Here is a 22,470-nt window from a genome sequence, read left to right on the forward strand (position 1 = left end):
CCTGTCAAATATGAATGGTAACAGCTACCCCATATACTTGGCTTTAGGATTATGTATATGAAGTTATTAAAAAAAACAACAACAACAACAGTGGTATGGCTACTATGGAGAAAAGTATAGAAATTCTTCAAAAATTTAAAAATAGATCTAGCCCTGGATGGTTTGGCTCAGCGGTTAGAGCGTTGGCCTGTGGTCCAGAGAGACCCGGGTTTGGTTCCCGCTAGGGGCATGTACCTCGGTTGCAGTTTGTCCCTGGCCCTGGTTGGACGTGCGGGTGGCAGCCACTCGATGTGTCCCTTTCACGTCGATGTCTCTCTCTCACTCTCTCTCTCTCTCTCTCTCTCTCTCTCCCTCCTGCTCTATCTGAACAAAAAATGGAAGAATGTCCTCAGGTGAGGATAAAAAAAATTTTTTTTTTTTAAATAGAACTAACATATGATCTAACAATCCCACATCTGGGTATATATCCAAAGGAAATAAAATCACTATTTTGAAGAGATATCTGTACCCCCTGTTCATTGTAGCATTATTTACAATAGGCAAGACATAGAAACAACCTAAATGTCCATCAAAAGATAAAGGAATAAAAAAGGTGATATTTGTAATGGAATATTATAAAATATTATTCAGCCTTAAAAAAGGAAATCTTGTAATTTGTGGCAACATGGATGAACCTGGAGGACATTGTGTTAAGTAAAATGAGGAGGCACAAAAAGACAAATACTGCATAATTTCACTTATATGTGAAATCTAAAAAAGTTGAATTTAAACTATTAGAAGCAGAGAGTAGAGTAATGGTTCTAAGTGACTGGGAGGTGAGGAAAATGTTGTTCAGAGGGTACAAAGTATCAGATATGAAGGATAAATAAGTTCTGGCGCCCTGGCCTGTTTGGCTCATCGGTTAGAGGGTTGGCCTGAGGTCCAGAGAGACCTGGGTTCGGTTCCTGCTAAGGGCACGTACCTCAGTTGCAGTTTGTTCCCAGCCCTGGTTGGGTCATGTGGGTAGCAACCACTTGAAGTGTCCCTTTCACGTTGATGTTTCTCTCTCTCCCTCTCTCTCCCTCCCATTCTATCTGAACAAAAAATGGAAAAATGTCCTTGAGGATATAAAAAAAAAAGAAAAAGAAAAAAATTAGTCTGGCAATCTAATGTACCAAATGGTGTGACTAGAGTTAATAGTATGGTATTGGGTACTCCAAATTTGCCAAGAGAGTAGATCTTAATTGTTCTCACCAAAAAGAAAGAAAGAAGCAAAGGAAATAAAAAGGTAACTATATGAGGTGATAGATATGTTACATAGCTTGATTGTAGTAATCATTTCACAATGTATACAGGTGTCAAAACATCATGCTGTATGTCTTAAATACATATAATTTTATTTATCAAATGTACCTCAATAAGGATGGGAAAAGAAAAAGCTATACATACAGCTCCCAACAAATAGTGAATGCTCAATAAATGGTATCTGTTACTACCCCTTGCCTGCTTGGCTTTCCAAACCTGTTCCAGTAACCTCTTATTAGAATATCTTCCTGCTTTTGAGTGTTTGAATAGATCAACTCCTTTTATCTGATGCCAGGCTCATCTGGATTTCCTTCCAAGCATCTGCAGTGTTCTCTAGGATCTGTCCCCGTCAGTGGGCCCTGTCGTATAACTCCAGATCTCCTTCCAGTTTGACTATTCAGCTAGTATTAATGGGCATGACAATGTTAATGGGAGCGTGCCTCACCACAGCCCAGGAATGAACATTCAGTACATCAATACTAATCAAGTACCAACTTTGTGGTAGGCACTGTCCTTCAGGAGCTCACAGATTGCTACAAGGGGCAGATAAGCAGACATACAATGACAGTACAGTGTGACAGGTACTATAAAGGAAGAAGTACCAGGTGCATTGATGGAAGAGGTCCTGGAGCACAAAGCAAGGCTACTTAATCTGGAGGTCAGAGAAGTCTTCCTGGAGGAAACAACTTTTAAGGTGAGACTTGAAGGGTGAGCTGGAGTGGGTCAAAGAAAGGAGCTGAGTAGAGAGATTAGCATGTCCAAAGGCCTGAGAGGAATTGAAATGAATTCAGTGTGACTAAAGAATAGGAGTATGCCCGGCTGGTGTGGCTCAGTGGTTGAGCGTCGACCCATGCACCAAGAGGTCAGCGGTTCCGTGCCCAGTCAGGGCACATGCCCAAGTTGTGGGCCCAGTCCCCATGCCCAAGTTGTGGGCCCAGTCCCCAGTGGGGGGCATGCAGGAGGCAGGCCAATTAATGTTCTCTCTCATCGATGTTTCTATCTTTCTTTCCCCTTCCTTTCTCTCTCTAAAATTAATAAAGAAAAAAAATGTATATAAAAAAAGAGAAAAAGAATAGGAGTAATCAGGGGAAGGATGGCAAGAGCCTGGAAGACAGGTGAGTGCTGGTCACTAAGGACCTTATGATCCAAGTTAAGGGAGTTTAGACTTTATTCTATATGCACTGGGCAGCTGTTGATGTGTTTTAAAAGGAGAAAGTGATGTGTCTGACTTTATAGAATAGGTGGTATAACCAGTCATTCTTGGGAAAAGTGACATTAAATTTTATGATTCATTTGTATAGGGGATTCTAGGTTTGTGGCCACAGGTAGGAAATGAAGAGAACTGCCTAAAGAAGCTGGGAATTAGAGATGAAAAATGAGAAGAGATTCAGGAGAAAGTACCCACCATGATTTCTATTATTCTTTAGATTTTACCTGTAACACATCCTGCTTTCTCCATTTTTTTTTTTCATTCTTTCTTTAAAATCAGCAGCCAAGGCCCCAGTCACAAGAGTCCTCATAAAACAGAGTCCGAGAAAGATTTGACACACTGAGAAGAGGAAGCAATGTGATCAAGGAGGCAGATATTGGAGCTACCAGCTTGGAAGAGGCAAGGAAGGGACTATCCCCCGAGCCTCCAGAGGGAGCATGCACTGCCAACACCTTAATTTCAGACCAGTGAAAGTAATTTCAGACTTCTGGTCTTCTAAACAGTGAGATAATAAATTTCTGTTGTTTTAAGGCACCAAGTCTGTGGCAATTTGCAAAAGCAGTCATTGGAACACAACAGAACATAAACAAACAAACAAACAAACAAACAGAAACTCTTAAGCATAAATTTAGCCCTGGCTGGTTTGGCTCAGCAGTTAGAGCATTGGCCCACAGACCCAAGGGTCGCAGGTTTGATTCCAGTAAGGGCACCTGGGTTGCAGGTTCAATTCTGGCCCTGGTTGGGGTCTTGTAGGAAGCAACCAGTTGCTGTGTCTCACATCAGTATTTCTCTTTCTCTCTCTCTCTCCCCCTCTCCCTCCCTCTCTTCCACTTTATCTGAAAATCAATAAAAAAAATCCTTGAGTGAACAATTAAAAAAAAAAAAAAGAATAAATTTAACAAAAGAAGTGCAAAACTTATTCTCTGAAAACTAAAAAATATTAAAATAAAATATAAAAGACCTAAACAAACAGAAAGACATCTCATGCTCATAGATCAGAAGGCTCGATATTGTTAACATGGCAATACTTTCTAAATTGATCTACAGATTCAACACAATTCCTATCAAAATCTCAGCTAGCATTTTTGCAGAAATTTACAAACTGATCCTAAAATTCATATTAAAATGCAAGGGACCCAAAATATCCAAACAATCTTAAAGATCTCACACTTCCCAATTTTAAAACTTATTACAAAGGTACAATAATTAAGATAGTATGGTATTGGTATAAGGACAGACATATATATAGATCAATGAAATAGAATTAAGAATCCAGAATAAACCTATACATTTATGGTTAATTGGTTTTCCAAAAGTATACAAGACAATTCAATGGGAAAATAATAGTTTTTTCCAACAAACAGTGCAGAGCCCTGGCCCTTTTGGCTCAGTACAGCATCCCACAGTACCAATGAGTTGTGGGTTTGATTCCTGGTTGTGGTCCCCCCCCCCCCCCCGCGCTGGTTGGGGTTCTGGGATGCAACCAGTCAATGTGTCCCTCTCACGTGGATGTTTCTCTCTCTCCCTCCCACTCGATCTGAAGATAAATAGAAAAATATCCGCCGGTGAGGATTAAAAACAAATGATGCAGGGACAACTGGATATTAAAATGAAAAAGAATGAAGGTTGGACCTCTTATATCACACCATAGGCAAAAATTAACTCAAAGTGGATCAAAGATCTAAATGTATAATCTAAACCCTTAGTATAAAACATAAGCATAAATTTTCATAATCCCGTGTTTGGGGGCGCGCGAGCAACTCGGCGCGGCGGGTGTTGGAGCAGCAGCGGGCGACTGCAAAAGCACAACGTGGCCACCTCCTGAGCCAAGCGGAGGCCCGCCACCTAGAGGCCGGTTCAGGCCCTGCAAGGAAAGCGTCGTGAAAAGACTCGGTACTGTGGCATCCGCGAGCCAATGCGTTCTCTGTTAGCTCGGCTAACTCCTTTTTTCAATTGGGCCTCTGTAGCTGTCAATCAATCATTTGCCCAGTTTTTATTGGTTTAGCTTCTATTCAATTTACTAATCATGTTTCTTTCCAAGAATATCCTTACGTCATTAGCTTTCTTCCTAAATCTGACGGCTTTAATCAGTTCTTCTATTCCATTGGCTGGACCCAGTCCCTCCTCTTATACATCCTGTTCGAGACGGAAGTGAGCTGTGAAGCTATTCTTATTGGTTTAGATTTGCAAGCGGTAGTTGTCCATCAGTCTATCAACCAGGAAGTACGTCTCCGGAAGAGGCGGGCTTTGTGAAGATGGCGGCCCCGGTGGCTACGGTGTGTTATTTTTCGCGGGTTGCTATCGCGGACGTTTCCTTTAGCCTAAGTGGCTCAGGCAAATTATTGGCGCGAGGGAAGGGTGGTGATGAAAGTAGCTTCAGGGAGGCAACCTCCCTGGCTCAGCGAAGGGTAAAGCAGCAGTAGGGAGACGGGCCTGGAATTACCGCTCCTCTCCAGTTACCTTTGAGGGGCTGGCGCGCTAGGAGGCGAGGCTGCTAAGGAACAGGAGTGGGGAGGCCGGAAGTCTGTGGTGTCTGAAGGAAAGTGGGGGCTTTTCCATCTCATAAACCTGTGAAAGAATGGCTTTTCTTTACTCCCGCTCCTATAGGAAGTGCTGGAGGCAGACCTGCCAAGAGCCGTGGCACTTTTGAAAAACCTCCAGGAGCAGGTGAGTAATGTCACTCCTTTAGAATAAGTTAATCACAGATTGACTCTGACTTTGTGTGCTTCACCTCCAGACTTTGATGATTTAAGGGCATATATTTGAATGCTTCCGAATACCATAAGAGCAAAGTGATTTGATGGAGACCTTTTTAGGCTATAATGAAAGGTATTTGACTTATGCATTCAAAGGAATACCGAAAACCCGAATCTGAATCAGTTTCTTTTATTGTCATAGCTAAGGAAACCGATGCTGGGAAAGGTGATGTCATTTGCCCTTTGGGTGTACAGCTCAAATACCTCTATGTAGTTAATGTGCATTGCAAGTTCAACCAGTACAGATAAGATTGAAAAGTCTTGTCAACTGAGTCGTTAACTATTGTATTTCATCTGATCTAAGTCCCTGTCACCGCCGACCCAGTCCCCATTGCCTCTCCATGGTTTGGTAAGGTGGTTTCTTTAGTTTTAAGAAGAGATGAAATGTTTTTTCTACCTTTTGACGAAGTATTAGAAACTATCTCTCATTTCTCAGAAGTGAAAAGAAGATAATACTGTGCGTTGGACAGTGTTTAAGATAATTTTTAGGTGGCATTGTTTAGCTTTTGCCCCTCACAGCTCACAGAGATTACTTGATGTATTCTAGTCAGCTGTTTTATTTGGACTAATTTCAGGTAATGGCTGTAACTGCACAAGTTCAAGCTCTGACCAAAAAAGTTCAAGCTAGAGCCTATCCTACAGAGAAGGTAAGACATACTTGAAGAGTAAGCATCCCTTGACTTGATGTGCTCAACAGTTCTTTCACAGTAGGTTTATTGAGTGTCTTGTATGTTCCAAGTGCTGGAGCTTTAAAGATGAATAAAATTCAGTTTCTGTGCTGAAGTCTACTGAGTAAGACAGGTCAAAGTAGTAGGTATAAGCAGAATGAACCATGTTGCAGAGTCATGGTGAGTGCACTGCTAGCCAAGGAAAGAGATTAAATAATTGCCAGAGGAACAGAGGAAATCAGGGAGGGTTTCTCAGAGGAGGTAACAGTATTGGGAGGAATAAATAGGAGTCGGATGTACAGAAAGAAACAGTTATGCAAAGGCTCAAAGTCCTGAAAACATGGTGATATTCTAGGAAAGGACGGAAGTCTCTGTGTGTGTGTCTGTGTATGTTGAGGATAGGAAATAAGACCAGAAAAGTAGTGACTCTGAAAAGTCTTGTCAACTGAGTTGTAAACTATTGTATTTCATCTAATCTAAGATGCTGTTAGTTGAGGACATACCACTCACTTTATACATACTAAGAAAAAATACTATCTGTCAATCTGTGACATATGCTAAGGTACCATTGATTAAAAGATGCATCCTGACTTTAGAGGTGTCAAAGTATTAAAATAATGTGCATCTTAACATTGAAATATGGTAGGTTATAAATTGAGGTCTTATAGAACTTTCTCAGGGATCATTGAGTACAGCCAGTATAGACAGAGGGTCCAGGATCCCTCCTACTTACTTGAACTGGAAAATCTGTTACTTATTTTATATATTAAGCTTTTGTCCTAAGATGTTATTTAAGCAAAACATGCCATAGGTCAATAGAAGTATGAAAATCATTACAATAGGATAATAAGAATCATTGAAGGAATTTTAATCGTGGGATTTACACTTGAAAAAGCAGTTTTGTGCTTTAGAATGATAGCTTACAGCATTTTAAATATTTTCTCTTTGCCTTTTCTTTCTCATCATTCAATTTTGTTTTTGTATTTTCTGATTTTTAAAAAAAACCTTTGCTTTTTCTTCCTTTTTTGTGTTTCTTCATGTGCTTGTAATTCAGTTTGCACTTTACAGTGCCCAAGTGTGTCAGAAGAGTCTACTTCTCAAATTCTTGGCTGTACCATGCTTTGCTCCATTTTAATGCCTTTTTGAGATGGGCTGCTAGCATGTATCTTAGATCACTACATATCTGTTTATTCATTGAGCAAATATTTACTAGCTTATCACCAAAGACTTTTACTAGTGCTTTCATGTTATTTGAGCCTCATGATTACTCTGACACAGGAAGGAAATACTGTTCATATTACAGATGAGAAGACTGATGTTAGAAGGTTAAGTGACTTATCCAATATTTGACTACTGAATACTTAATTCAAAAGTTAAACCCACCTTGTCTATCTTTAAATCCTTTGCTTATTCTCCTGTACTACACTAGTGCTGATCTTAAGAGCTTATCTTGTTAGAGTCAGACTGAGATTGAATCCCAGCTCTACTCCTGTTACTGTGTGATCTTGGGCAGAGTACTTAACCTGTCTAATACAGGTCTTCCCAGAGCTGTGGACTTTCTGAGTTTTATTTTATGCGAGTGACTCCTTTTTAAAATATAACTTAAGTCAGTACTCACACATCTTTCTTTTATTTAAAAGAATGAACTTATATAAAGGTTGCTTAATTTTATGCCTATAAATATAGTAAATTTTAGAAAGTGTGGAAGATACATAAAAACACAAAAAAATTTTAAATTTTATATAATCTCCGTTTCTTCCATTTTCTCATTTTGATCTCCAGGGATAGCAGTTATTAATTGTGTGTTATTTTCCAGACATGTTTCTGTACATGTAAAATGTGTGCATCATACTCCCCCACCCTTTAGTTGGAACCACATTATGCATACTTTCTACATAGTATAGAAAGTGTGTCGATATGGAATTAAGTTAGGATGATGGAATTACATCACTACATATAGATCATTTTATTTACCGATATCATGTAATTCCATTGTATGCGGATAAAATCAGTAATTGTTATGATTAATTGAGTTTAGAAATCAGCACTATATAGAGACATAGTTTTAAAATATGTTTTTATTGATTTTAAAGAGAGAGGGAGGGGGAGAGAGAGAAACATTGATATGAGAGAGAGAGACATCCATTGGCTGCTTCCTGCATACCACCCACTGGGGACGGAGCCTGAAACCTAGGCATGTGCCTTGACTGGGAATCGAACCTGTGAGTTCTTGGTGCATGGGACAATGCCCAAGCAACTGAGCCACACTGGCCAGAGCAGGAGACATTTTTGATTGTCACAACTTGAAGGGACATCAGTGAGTAGAGGCCAGTGATGCTGCTGAGCATCCTCCAGTGCCTGGATAGCACTCCACAAATAAATGATCTGTCCTTAAATGTTAATAGCTCTGAGGTTGAGCAATCTTGCTATAGTCATTTTGGGAATACTTTATTGATTTTCTTGTTCTTACTGTGTTTCAGTAGTGCTCTGATCTTTGCTTCTCTTATGTTAGCATCATTTTCTCTGTGGCCATTTTAGGTACAGCCACTCCCTTGAGACTACTCCAGATACCTTATATAAACTGATTGGGGAAAACTTGAACTTGGAAAAAATATCCTGTTGTCCTAGGCTCTCCTCCTGATTCTCTGGCTAAAACTGAATTTGCATCTCCTTCTGTTTTGTTCAACTCAGGGTCTCAGCCTCTTGGAAGTGAAAGACCAGCTGCTGCTCATGTACCTTATGGATTTGAGTCACCTCATCCTGGACAAAGCCTCAGGAGGGTCTCTTCAGGGACATGCTGCAGTTTTGAGACTGGTGGAAATTCGCACGGTATGAAGCATTTGGCATCTTAGAGTCCTAGGTTTTCAAATCCTGAACTCCGGGCCTGTCACACAGTAGCTCTCATTTAAGTGGATATTCTCATGTTTAAATGAAAAATACTATTTTTCTCTTCATTTGTTCTACTTTGTGCATATCTTATGTGTTTTATCTGGCAACTTAATATATGGACTCCGGTGCATGCTTAACTTTGGGAAGGGAATGTGATCCTTTTTAACCATGTTACAGGTTTTGGAAAAGCTTCGTCCCTTGGACCAAAAACTAAAGTATCAAATAGACAAACTGATCAAGACTGCAGTGACAGGCAGCCTCAGTAAGTGGGGGAAGCTGTAAAGTTATGTGGAGTCAATCATAAAGTCCCAAATCTTGTAAAATCTCATGGGGTTTTTTATGTTTCAGGTGAGAATGACCCACTTCGTTTTAAGCCTCATCCCAGCAATATGGTGAGCAAGGTAAGGGACTGTATTATCCTAATTTTCCTGAGTAATCTAAGCCTGAATGAGCTCATGGTGATCCTGGATCTCCTGGGATTTTCTTAATACTCTTGATTCCCAGCTTGTGCCTTAGAGTGTTGAATACAAGATCCTCCCTTTTGTTTATTTTCCCACCTCCCCAGGGTATGCCAGCTTTGGTTTTTCTTACCACTTAACCCTTCCTAAGTTTGTGGACATTATATTCTTTTTGTAGTTGAGTTCTGAGGATGAGGAAGATGATGCAGAGGAAGGCCAGTCTGGAGCTTCAGGGAAGAAATCCTCAAATGGAGCAATTAAGAAATATGTTCCACCACGCTTGGTCCCAGTACATTATGGTATGAACTGTGGCTACTACCTCCTCAGTGTGAATTGTGTTTCTCTTCTCCTTTTCCCTGTTCTGGATAACCCTTGCTAATTTTTATCACATAGATGAAACAGAGGCTGAACGGGAGAAGAAGCGCCTAGAGCGAGCTAAGAGGCGAGCATTGAGCAGCTCTGTCATTCGTGAACTTAAGGAGCAGTACTCAGATGCTCCAGAGGAGATCCGTGATGCCCGGCATCCTCATGCTACTCGCCAGAGTCAGGAGGATCAGCACAGGTCTGAGTCCTTGCAATTAGACATTGCTTTCTGTGCTATAGAGACCTGTCCTTGTGCTTTGGGTGAATATGATTAAGTCTGGTACCAAGAGAACCCACTTTATATAGAAAGTGGAGTGGGAAACTTGGGAGGACAGTTTTTTTTTTAAGAATTAGGGGTTTAAAGTGCAGAATAGGAATTAGAAAAAAAAATCTTTTTTCTCCCAACTGAGCAAACGCTATATGAAGAGGAATATAGGCAAGTTCTACTTAGTAGGGCTTTAACATTCTGTATTTCACTATCACCGCTCTCACTTTTGTGCGGAAGGCAGTAAAAACAGGTTTTTGTAATGGGATTGAGAGTGCTAGATAGATAAGTGATTGTAACTTGAATACAAACTCATTGACTTTGCCCAGTTGATAAGTTTGAGTGAAAGAGCCCATGTAGCCAATCCTGTCTATGGATTTTAAATATAAGAATTTTCTTATATAATAATAGTTTAAATATTCCAGTGGTTGGGCTGTGAGTTCATCTGTGGGGAGGGGGGAAGTTCTAGTACAAAGGACATTTCCTTGAGGAAGCTCAGTAGTGAGCATTTGGTATGTCCTTACCAAATACTAGATTGCCCACCTTACTATGACATTTCTTGAGAACTGTCTGAATAAGGGGTAAATGTCTGGGTCCAGGTTCTGGGCTGCAGTTTGTGTCTTATGGAATGAACGTGCTAGAAACAGTGTCTGTGTTTCTCTGGCAGGATTAACTATGAGGAGAGCATGATGGTGCGTTTAAGTGTGAGTAAGCGAGAGAAAGGACGACGGAAACATGCAAACATCATGAGCTCACAGCTTCATTCTCTCACACACTTCAGTGACATCAGTGCTCTAACAGGAGGAACCCCTCATCTGGATGAGGTGAGATTGCAATACAGTGGTGGGAGGTGACCTTCATGCTTTCAGCAAATGTACGTGGGGCTTGTTACCATGGGAAACTTGGCAAGGGATACTAATACTTGCAAGCGTACTGCCATTCCTTCACTTCCCCCATCTGTCTCCAGGATCAGAATCCTGTTAAGAAGCGGAAGAAGATACCTAAGAAAGGTCGGAAGAAAAAAGGTCAGTAAATGGCTAGAACTTAGGTGATTAAGTGCAGGGTGGAGAGTATGAATTGGGATGATGGCTTTGGATTTGCCATCCTAGGTCTTACCAACCCCTATAATATCTCTTTCGTGCTGGGTATTCATCTCTTTAGAGGTGGGCTTTTATTTTTCTTCTTTCCCAAGCTGAAAATCAACATCATTCACCAAAGGGATTTCTGGATTCTTTCTCTAGGATCCCACAACCCCTGTCCAGGCTTCCTTAACTAGAACTATAAAAGTGTCACTTGAAGGAACCATTATCCCATTTCTTCCTACTTCTAGTCTGTCCTGGGAGGATATAGAGTACTGCCTAGGCCACCCCTATTGAGCCCTTCTCTCTAGATGTCTTTTGTACTGTCCCTTCAGCTTTTCTAGCTGTCCTTTGCCTCATTCTTGGTTTCCCTTTCAGGTTTTCGGAGGCGGCGGTGATTATGGGTGTACATATTTATGTATATTTTTTGTCATCCTGGGATACTTCTGATTTCACTGTATGTAGGTTTTTTCCCTTGGAATGTATTAATTGTTTGCTCTGGAGATGTGGAAATATCTTTATTAATAAAACTGATTTTACTTATGAATTGAAGCCACTTTTGCACATGTATGACTCAATCGCTGGGTGTGGAATATTTTAGGTGAGAGGGCAATAAAAGGGGAAGATGAGATTTGGGGGAGAGTGGGAGAAGTTTTCTTTTTTTTATAATAGAAACTAGAAATTGGTTATTTAGCAAAATATTGAAAAATTAGAGTAGTATGAGCAACTCTTCTAACTCATGTTGTCCCAAGTTCCTGTATGATTTATTATAATACAGAAATTCTGAAATACATGGATTTTAAACTTATTCATGTATCTTGCTGGCCACCAGGTGGCATTAGTGGTTCAGAAAACCACTTGATGCTTGGCTAATCAAAAGCAAGACAACCTTTCCTCTTCGGTGGGAGTTACTCTTGTCTCCACTAATTTGAATGTTTTTCTTTTCTTTCTAAAATAGCATGAACATAGGGTTGATCTTAACTCAGTTACTAAGAATTAGAGTTTAGCTGGAGAGAATAGTAGAGTGAATGAAAAGACTAGAGCATGAAGAATCAGTATAGTTTTGTGTTTTTCAGCTTCTTTTATCCTCCTTCAACTGAGGCCTCAGTTTACCAGTCAGTAAAGGCCAGCCCTTTTACAAAGAACTTGTAAAAGAATGCCAGCAAGCAGGTAGAAAGAAAGTTCCTAGTTTAAAGACCAAAAGAATGAAACTCTCACAGAAATATCTGCCAGGAGACTGGTAGAAGTTATATGTCTGAGATCTTCTATTCTTTTCAGAGAATGATCTGAGTGAGAGATCCCTCGGGCCTTGGTTAATATAGAAAGTGAAAGGGGCATGGAAAGTAAGTTGAGGAGCCTGTAGAGTTCATTCATTGTAGTTTAAGGGCTTGGGGTCTCATGAACACCTAACTTTCAAGTCTGACATTCCTGGGCAGTGTCATGAAGAAGGATATAATTTGGGTCATTGCATCACTAAAACCTTGTTGATTCTGATTCCTATGAATTTGGGTTTCTACTGGTCTGTCTGATTGGGGCAGGGATCTGTTTTCAGTCAGCAGCAGCCTGGTAGAAAGTAGTTGGGAGACAGCCTAGTGATGTTTTTTGTTAACTTATCTTGAGTAAATCACTTAACATCTCTGATCTTTAATTTTCCTCAGCTAAAAAATAACTATGTTAGATAATCTCTGAGATTCCCTCAAAATCAAAGAGGCTAGAGCTGTTTCTCATGGATGACACCAAGATGCTCTAGTCCCTGGCAGGTCTGAGAGAGCCCAACATGCCCAGCGCCTTCTTCTCTGTTTCCTTGGGTGAATCTAAGCAAAGAGGCATGAGAACAGATTTAGAGATTCTTTTCCCTTTCCGGCTGAACTAACTGGACAAGAGGTTCAGTTAAATGCTTTAGGCCTGGCTGGTGTGGCTCAGTGGTTGAGTGTCGACCCTTGCACCAGGAGGTCACCGGTTCAATTACCAGTCAGGGCACAGGCCCAGGCTGTGGGCCAAATCCCCAGTGAGGGGGCATTCAGGAGGTGGCTGATTGATGTTCTCTCTCACTGATGTTTCTGTCTCTCTCTCCCTCTCCCATCCTCTCTTTCTAAAATCAATGAAAAAAAATTAAATTAAAAAAAAATGCTTTAGGACTACTATATTTCCTTTGAACTATTGCATTCACTACTAGTTTATTAAAATTTTTGGATTATGGGAACTGCCAAGGGAAAGGAGGTGCTTTTTTAAAAAAAGATCTTACTTGTGTTACATATTGAGCTAAGTGCTTTACACTCAATCCTTACAAAATATGTTATTTCTGTATTACTAGTGAGGAAACTGAGACACTTAGTTTTTTGCCCAAGGTTAATATGGCTAATAAGTTAGAGAACCAATGCTTGTAGAACACGGAGGATGGAGGACCTCAAGCGTCCTAGGATTTATGAAAGTCTTCAGAGTTTTTGTTTTTTCCTTTTAAAAAAATAATATTGGAACATCAAGCTCCTCCCTTCCTGCTGCTCTTTTCTGTACCAGGCCTTGCCTTCAAGGAAACCACGAGTTCCAGACATTATTCTGGCCTCTTGGTACTATAGCAGTGAACTGAACAGGCAAAAACCCCTGCCTTTGTGAATCTTAAATTAATTCAGTCCAGTCTTCTAATCTCAAGACATCTTGTTAATCCCTGACCTAATAGATGACAAGCATTATTTGAAAGAGGTTTTCAACAAAAAGTTGAACAATTTCTGAGAGTATTTGTCCTAGAGTCATCAATGTCTAGAGTACATTGTTGACAGTTTTACATGGATTTTTAATGTGTAAAACAGGCAAAAGGGAGGTTACTTTCATTAAAGTGGGAATGAGTGGTCCTGGAGCTCCATGCTTGTCATGGCCCTCTTTCCCCGAGACTTCTGAGGAGCTCTAAGGAACCTTTGGAACTCCATAGAATGTAGTTTGAAATCACTGTAATAGAGCAAGGGAACTGAGACTAGGATTTGAGGGTTTCTTTATGGCCATTGTTTTCATTCTTATTCCTACTCATAAATTCAGTTCTCTGTTTGTTCAGACCACATGAATGTCAGATTTTCTCAGTGCAGTGCTAACAACAGATCATTCATTTCCAGTGCCCACTAAGTAATGTCTGTCATTAGTGCATATGAGCACCTATTCAGTTTTATCATGTGATGGTAGAGTCTTGGCTTTGTTCTGTACATATAATTTAGCATCTCTTGCTTTAGTATTTTCATTTTGAGAGGGTTTGGCCAAGAGGTTTTGCTTTAAATCTTTTGTTATGATTTTATGAAGCCATGGAGAAACGTCTTTCAGGAGTTCCTGTAGTCTTCATGGATACCTTATTAGAAAATTGTGTTATGTCTTTAAGGAAAGGATGAACCAATTATGTCTGTCTTCAGCACCATGGAGAGTTCAAACCCCCCAGTTCTTTTGTTTTAGGTTGGTGAGCTAAACCAATCTGTAGACTGCGTGTGTACACTAGACCTGCCCTTTTGCAGAGCTCAGTTTATCTGTCCAGGCTCCAGTTCTGATTGGTACAGATTACCTGAGAGTCAGCAGCAATCCTGAGTATCCCCATACTCCCTGGGATCTATTAGGTGTTTAAACTTCAAATTCATGTTTAGACTTACCCAAGGATTTGGCCAACTTAACAGAGGCATAAGAGTGAAATCCCGCCCACTGCTGTATTGGTAACATCATTCATACAGTGATGTACAAGGTGTTTAACAGTCCTTGAGAAAAACTGTCTGTCTCCTATTCTTCTTTGCTTACAGACCCTTGCAAAGACTTAAAGTTGCTTTTTCATTCCTTGGGCTCAGCCTCTTTTTCTGCCTCTGCATGGAGAAAGGCATCATTGCGCTGGCTCTGTGCCCAGTCTTGCTTTTGTATTTCTTTGATCTCATTGTTCAGAGGGTCTCAGAGAAACCCCAAGAGCCATGCCTTTGCATGTTTAAGCTATTGATGCTTTTGAAATAACAGAGCGTCGCTGTGTAGGAAGTGTATTAAAGGTCTATCTTGAACAAATTTGGGTCAATAGGTGGCAGTAGTCACCTAGTCCCGAGGCCCTGACACCCCCTGAACACAAGCCCATTTGATGGCCATTATATTTAAGGTTGTGAGAAAGGAGGTCACATTGCAATAAAAATGGGGGAAAGGCAATCCTTTTTGTTGGAATCCAGGAAATGCTGAAATGTACTGGATTACTTCAGTGAGGGTGTTGGAGGGGGGAGATTGCTGTCAGCTGTGAAGGGCATGGTAGGAAAGGGGGGGGGGGCCTCAGGTTGGGGGAGTGCTGTGTGGGTACTAGGGCTTCTGAGAGCTAGAGTAAGACTGTTAAATGAGGACCAGTGCTAAAAAAAATAGAGTCTAAGGTTGAGGGGAATAGAGAGAGGGAGAGAAGTGGAGGAGGGAGAGGCAGAGCTACGTGAAGGGACCGTGGAAAGGGTGGGCTGTGATGGGGAGGACTGCGGTTAGAGGGGGAGGGGTAGGCTGCTGCAATACTGAGCCTATCTAATGGGGGAGGGGAGGGGGAGATACTGGTCTGTGCTGCAGCTACATTGGCTCCCCTCCCCCACACTTTCCAAGGAGCCAGAGCAATGCTGGCAAATCTGTCTTCATGTATTTATTATTATTAAAAATGTGAGGGATCCTTCCTCCCTGGAAACACAACAAATACCACTGATCATATTTCTCTCTCTCCTCCCTCTGCAGAGCTTTTGCATTCTTTCATTCTTTCCACCCTACCCCTCCCACCCCCAGGCCTGTTTGACTGGTGGGGGGGACCCTTCCCTTTCCTTCTCTGAGCTTGGTGGCTCCCTGGGGGTTTCTAATGATGGTTGGGAGTTGCAAGGCAGAGCTGGGAGGAAGCAGCTGAATGAGGGGCATCCATTGCTCCAGGGAGGGAGCTGTACTTCAACATCCAGTGGGGAAAGGAAATCACTTAGAAATAAAGATGAAATTCTTTCTCCAGCTAATGAAGAAGCAGGTGCACACATTCCTTTCTGAACCTAGCATTCTTCCCTTTTCATACCCTTTTCCTTTCTACTGCCTGAGTTCTGAGAGGGAAACCCCCTTGGAATGGAAAAAGCCAGTAGTTCTCTGTTCTCCCTCCCTTACCTTGTTAAGTCCCTCTCCTCCCAGGAGAGCCATATAGAATTTATTCTTCTAGCTTGTGTGTTGTGTTACTGAAGGGCAGAAGCCATGGCTTCCTGCACCCCAGACTCCTGTGCCCAGGTGGCGGCCTCTTTTGTTGCTGTCTGTAACCCTTCACCACACCCATAGGTGGTGCTGCTGTTGCTCTGCACTCAGGGTCCTCCTCTCCAGCACCATTCCTCCCCACCCTCTGGCACCCTCCCCCTATCCCCAGCCCTCTTCTGCCTGATTGTTATTCCACCAACGTCTCCTCTACTGTTCCCTTCCTCAAATTAATTTTGTGGCGCTCTTTTTCCTCAGTGCCGTCTTCTTCCCCTCCCCCTTGCTTCCTCTGTCTGTTTCTTCTCTTTCTCTCTGTAGGATTTTCACCTCCTGCCTCAATCTAAGATCTATACTTCCGTATAGATGTATTCCCTTTCTTTTTCTTTATCTCTTCTACCTTTGGCATTTTACAGATGACTCCTGGTGAAAAGGGGCTGTAGGTGGGAGTGGGTGAGAAAGGAACAGGGTGAGGGAACTTCAGGGTCAGTGTGAAGGGCCAGGTCAGGAGAATGATGAGGCTCTGAGGGAAATGAGTGGAGATGGGGAAGTAAAGGAATCCTTTGCTGCCCAAATTGTTCAGTTCCTGGGTTTGGATAGTAAGAGTTCAGCTGGAAAGGGACACTGTGTTATCTGAATTTATAGAATTTCATTCCACATGCTGGGAAAATGAGAGATAGAGAGTCACAAGAATTCTGATAATAAAGGCTTCATCCAAAAACTTTTGGTTTCGATTGCTAAGGATAGCTCTGCATTTGTTATCCTGTATTTTGAAGACTGGAGGAAAACTATATTGCATGGTTTCTCATGAAGTGTCCTGTTACTGACCTATTGAGTCCTCAGAAGTTTCTTGCCAGGGCAGCTGTGGCGCTTGATAGGTACCCTGACTGTCTGAACGCTGCTGAGCACAGTTCTGGCTGCAGGACCTTAGCTCTAACAGCCTGCATCCTCCTCTTGTATTTCCCTGTCCTTTATCTCAGCCAACTTTATATGGTTGTCCTACTTAGCCATAGCTCCCTTTTAGTCTTTCCAGAATGTAGCCCAAACTCATAAGAACATCACTCTAGCTCTTGCCCCACCTTGCATCTCAGTTTTATCTGGAGACCACTCATTGTGTGACCAGTACAACCTCTCAGCTAACTCGCCAGTGCTGTTGATTGTAAAGTTGTCAATTTCTAGGATGGCTAATTTTCTCTTATTGAATTATTTTTATGGATTCGTAGCATCCTAGTAACTCCCTGGATGATAGTGCTGAGTCTTTGCTTTGGAATTGTCTGCAAGATGGACAGTGAGGCCTCTTTCATTCTGTAGTACAAGGAGATTTTCCTAAGTTTAAGTGGCAGCCCCAGAATGACTGGCTTCCGTTTCCCTAGCATGTGTGCGTCAGGGCTGACTTCTGGATTGTGAAGAGAGGCAGAGTTGGCCTGCCCAGCAGGGCCCTGGAAAGAGTCACAGTAAAAAATGGGCCAGAACACCACACCCTTCACATTATTTTATTATCTGAGCCTTGGAGGTACTTCTGGAAACCTCTCTGTTGTCAGCCTCTCCTGCCTTCCTAAGGTGTGTATATTATGGATTCACATGGGCCAGTGGCCTCTTTGTTTCCTCAGCCGATTTTCTTTTTTTTAATATTTTTTCTTTATTGATTTTAGGGAGAGGGGAAAGGAGAGGGAGAGATAGAAACATCAATGAGAGAGAATACCGATTAGCTACCTCCTGCATGCCCCCCACTGGGGATTGGACCCACAACCTGGGCATGTGCCCTGACTGGAAATCGAACCAGTAACCTCTTGGTTCGTGGGTGGATGCTCAACCACTGAGCCACACCAGCCTGGCTCAGCCGATTTTCCCACTGCTCTTTTCAGAGACCTCGCCTGCCCTATTCAGGGGAATCTGGTTAGGGTCATGGACTCATGTAATATAGACAATGGTCCCTGTTAAGGTGCCTCTTTTAAATATTTTTTTCTTTATTGATTTTAGAGAAGAAGGGAGAGGGAGAGACCGTTGGAAACATTGATGAGAGAGAACATTGACTGGCTGTCTCCTGCATGCCCTCCACTGGGGATTTGGCCCACAACCTGGGCATGTGCCCTGACCGGGAATTGAACCAGTGACCTCTTGATGCATGGGTCGACGCTCAATCACTGAGCCACACCGACTGGGCAAGGTACCTTTTTTAAAGGCAAGGCTCAATGAAATTTATTGCAGTGGATGATAGGCACTTTTCAGCTTTAGTATTCTTCTGCAGAAGAAACTTATAAATTAAGTTTGTTTGTTATTGTTGTTAATCCTTACCAGAGGATATTTTTCCATTAGATAGAGTGGAAGGGAGGGAGGGAGAGAGAGAGAGAAATATTGACGTGAGAGAGACCCATTGATTGGTTGCCTCCTGCATGACCTTGACCAGGGCCGGAATCGAACCTGCAACCCAGGTATGTGCTCTTGACCGGGACTCGAACCTGAGACCCTTCAGTCCTCAGGCTGATGCTCTAACCACTGAGCAAAACTGCCGGGCAAAATTAAGTTTTAACTATTTCTTTGCTAGGTGCTATGATGCTATAGCTAAAATTATGATTTTTGATTTCTTCCACTCAGGCCCTATGAGGGGAGTGCTTTATCCAAAGCTGTACAAATACATCATTAGCAACGCAGGTATTAGAACCTATATCCTCTTGGACATCTAGTCTTTCTTGACTACTCTTTGGAAACCAATGTTCCCATTTTATCCCCGGGGTCTCTGACAGCCTTGCAGCCAGCAGCAGGCCAGGTTCTGTGTCTAAGCCTCCTTGAGAGGCCTGCTGAGGGAGAGCATTGGCAGTGGGAGAGGGGGTGTGAGGCCAGGGGAGGTACCTGGCTCACTGAGAGGGGGCTGGCATTCGCCTCGGGTGTCACATAGTCCAGCCTATTGGTGGGGCCGAGACAAAGCCAAGGTAGGGAATTTTTAAAGCCCTGGCTTCTGTTTTTCACTCGAGATTTAGTTTGACCTTACTGCTAACTAATATATTCCTTCCTGTAAGCCTTTTCCCCCCAAAACTATCTTGGACTGGATAGCACGTGGTGGTGGATGATGGAAACTCTGGACTCTGCTCATTTGCAACTAACTCTTCAGTCCTAGGACCACAAAAATTAAGGAAAGCTCTATGGATCGTCTATTTTCTCCTGCTAGTGATGATAATCCTAAAGCTTACAGAATTTCCCTCTAATGTGAAGCCATCATTGTGGCTATATTAATAAATGTTCTTACAGTTTTTACTATTAGAAAACCTAGACTAGAAAAGAAGCTCAGAAAGCGTATATTTCACTTTGAGCCTATAGCAGCTCTGAGAACTTCTTTGTGTCATCTGCCAGCCTTAGGTTTAGCCCCATGGGCAAGCTCTGGAGAATAAAAAGCTCCTGAGTTTCTACTTCCTCTCCCAGTTTTGATTCACTCACTGCCAGCTCTTGCATGAAACCCTAGGTGGTAAAGAGATCAAATCAGAATTCCTAGCCAGGAAAACCCTGTCTCTTAGCTACAATGACCGTTGTCTGCCATTGCATTCAGCTCTATGGCAGTTAACACCAGAAAAGCTTCACCTGGCTTCACACCCTCCTTCTCAGTTTCTTTCAGTCAAGTCTCATGTAATCTGTCACTGACTGCAGACTTCCCTCTTGCCCTTCTTTATTCCCTCCCAAGGCTTTAAGCTCCAAGGCTTCCTAGATGCCTCCCACCAAAGAGATGCTTTCTGAAACCCAGCCTTTCCTCTCTTCGTCATCCCTCAAATCCTCAAATCAATTCCCTCATGGATGTATTTCCCTCAGAGTGTCAGCTGACATTCTTAGAAAGCCTGCTGGGTGCTGCTAAAAATCCCATTCCTCACCCATCTCCCTGCTGGAGCTCCTGGAAGCGGATTCTGCAGCCTCCTGTCATCCTAGCCTCCTTTTCTGTTCATTTGGCAGGTTTTCTCCATTGCTTTTGATAAATTCCTGGTTTGGCAGAAATATCCAGTATTTAGGAAGATCCTGCAGGATGCGTGCCTTGTCTCCGGCACTGTAGTTGGCCCCCGGAAGGATCTGCTCCTGCTCCCTCCCTGCAGTTCTGCCATTCCCCCTCTGCCTGGCCTAGGCCGGGCAGGATCAGTACCGTGGAAGTCCTCTGCAGACACTCCAGACCTCGTTATCCATCTTGGCAAACAAAGCATGGCTCTGCCCCTGCCTTCTCCTTTTCCTTCTCCATTATTTATTTCTTCTCCTTCACCTGCTCCCACTGCTCCTTTCCCTTCTCACGTACACCCTTCATTCCTCTTCTTTAAATCTCCTCTTGTCCACTTGCTCACCGTTGCCCATCTGTGCCCGCTCCTGCCACCCCTGCATCTTTCCTGTTCAGTAGCCATCTTCCTTATCGCCTGCTCATGCTGAGGAAGCAGCGTAGTATGGGAAGAATGGCTGTAGACTGGGTCCCTGGTGGTGAGAGTAAGCTAGCCCTTTTTTCCCCAGAGGATCAGAGGCTATCTTTTCCCATCTTGTTTTCAGTGGTCCTTATGAGCCAGGGAACCCCAAGATGCTGACTTGCTTTTGGGTGAAAAAGCTCTCCTCTTTAGTTCTTCCAGTGTTGAAGAGGAGAGGTGTCATTCGGTTCCGATGCCCGCTTCTTTTGCTCTTCCTGAGTGTGCGTCTGTCGTGTTCTCCCTCCCTTTCTCTCGTTTGCTTCCTCTCTCTGTCTCTCCCCAGTACAAAGCAGCGGCAGGACTGAATGAGTCTATCTAGAGGCTCTGCCAGTCTATGCCCCTCACTTTTGCCCCTCCCCCCTCGCTGTGCGTGCTGTTGGGGGGGTTGGAGGGCGGTGGCATGGTGCCAGCCAACCCAGAACCATCTGTGGTGCCTTCTGCACTGAGGCGGGCTCTGTCTCCCACCCTCCTCCTCTTATACCCTTCCTCTCCCATTTTTAATTAGCTGCTGAATTAATTAAATCCCACATGCTATTAACATTCCTACAGGGAAGAATACCAGGTCAGAAAAGTAAGAGGTGGTAAAGCAAGGCTTCTGTCCATTTAGGATAGGAGATTTAGGGATGGGAGGGTAGGGGAATGGGGATTAAAGGGTTGATGAGGAAAGAGCAATCTAAGAGTGGAGAGAAACCTGAGAGAGATGTGAAGAGACAGACTAGAAATCATGGAGAGTGGAGTCTATTAAAAAGGAAAATAATTAGACTTATTAACATTGGAGAAATGAAAGTGTCTTGAAGCCTCTAAAGATTAGAGGTGGAGCTGTGGGTCTCCAACATTAGCATGCATGAATAACCTGAGAAATAATGATGCAGAGGATGCTAATTTGCTGCCTTGAAAGTCTTCTGAAGAAATAAATCTCAATTTTAATAGGAGTACTCTAGGTTAGAAATGAAGGAGAACTTCCTCCTTGCAAGGCCATGGCATGCTCTACTGGAGGAACTTTTTGGGAGATAAATTCTTGTCTGTCTAGAATGGATAAAGTTTGCCCAAAGCCAGGGGAAGTGATGAACTTTGAAGGCTTTTTTTCTACATAGACAAATATTAATCCTTAGTGTATACTATGTCCTCAAGAACCAAGAAAATCCAGGATGGGAAAATTCAGGATTCATTTTCAGTTCCCTTTTCTTATTGCATTCAGGGTGAACTTTTGAGTTTGCTTTTTGTTGGTCCTGTCAACTTTTTAGGGATGAATCTTCTCTTCACATCAGATGTTTGCTTCCCTAGGAGGTTTAGAGCACTGATTCTTGGCCAGGACTTCAGAAAGATGACGTCTGATGGCTAGCATAGCTCCTGTCCTTGACTGAGTTGGGGAGACCAGAGATGGCTGGAGTTTTAGATGGAGCAGAAGAAGGGAGGTTGGGGTGTGGATGGACAAACATAAGGCTGGCACCAAGGATTCCTTTAAGGCAGTGGTTCTCTACTTTCCTAATGCTGTGACCCTTTAATACTGTTTCTCATGTTCTGGTGACCCCAACCATGAAATTATTTGCATTGTTACTTCATAACTGTAATTTTGCTACTGTTATGTCTTAGGCGACCCCTGTGAAAGGGTCTTTCGACCCCCAAAGGTGTCACGACCCACAGGTTGAGAATCACTGCTTTAAGGTCACTGATAAAAGAGGGATAGCTTACTTGTCATTCCTTTTCTCTTCTGAGAAGGAAAGAAGACTATATTCAGTACAGATCTAAACTCTCCCTGTCTAGCCCCTCTCTAAGAACTGAAGCCTGGGAGGAGTCCGTTAAGTTAGCAGAGCCTCTTAATGGCGGCTACCCCAGTGTTTCCCAACCTTTTCAGTCTAGAATACACCAGGAGCAAATACTATCTTATCT

The 22,470-nt window shown here is 42.6% G+C and overlaps 1 protein-coding gene across 1 annotated transcript; it reads left to right on the forward strand.

Moving 5' to 3' along the window:
• Nucleotides 1–4,740: 4,740 nt before the first annotated feature.
• NGDN (neuroguidin) lies at nucleotides 4,741–11,519 on the forward strand. The gene is made up of 11 exons (XM_036266980.1): nucleotides 4,741–4,770; nucleotides 5,102–5,161; nucleotides 5,826–5,897; nucleotides 8,610–8,747; nucleotides 8,985–9,069; nucleotides 9,156–9,208; nucleotides 9,444–9,564; nucleotides 9,659–9,827; nucleotides 10,561–10,717; nucleotides 10,861–10,918; nucleotides 11,351–11,519. Exons 1-11 carry the CDS (start codon nucleotides 4,750–4,752, stop codon nucleotides 11,368–11,370), a joined length of 954 nt encoding a protein of 317 aa, XP_036122873.1. The 5' UTR covers nucleotides 4,741–4,749; the 3' UTR covers nucleotides 11,371–11,519.
• The last annotated feature ends 10,951 nt before the right edge of the window (nucleotides 11,520–22,470 follow it).

The sequence above is a fragment of the Molossus molossus genome, unplaced genomic scaffold, assembly GCF_014108415.1.
Source record: "Molossus molossus isolate mMolMol1 unplaced genomic scaffold, mMolMol1.p scaffold_m16_p_1, whole genome shotgun sequence".
Lineage (NCBI taxonomy): Eukaryota > Metazoa > Chordata > Mammalia > Chiroptera > Molossidae > Molossus > Molossus molossus.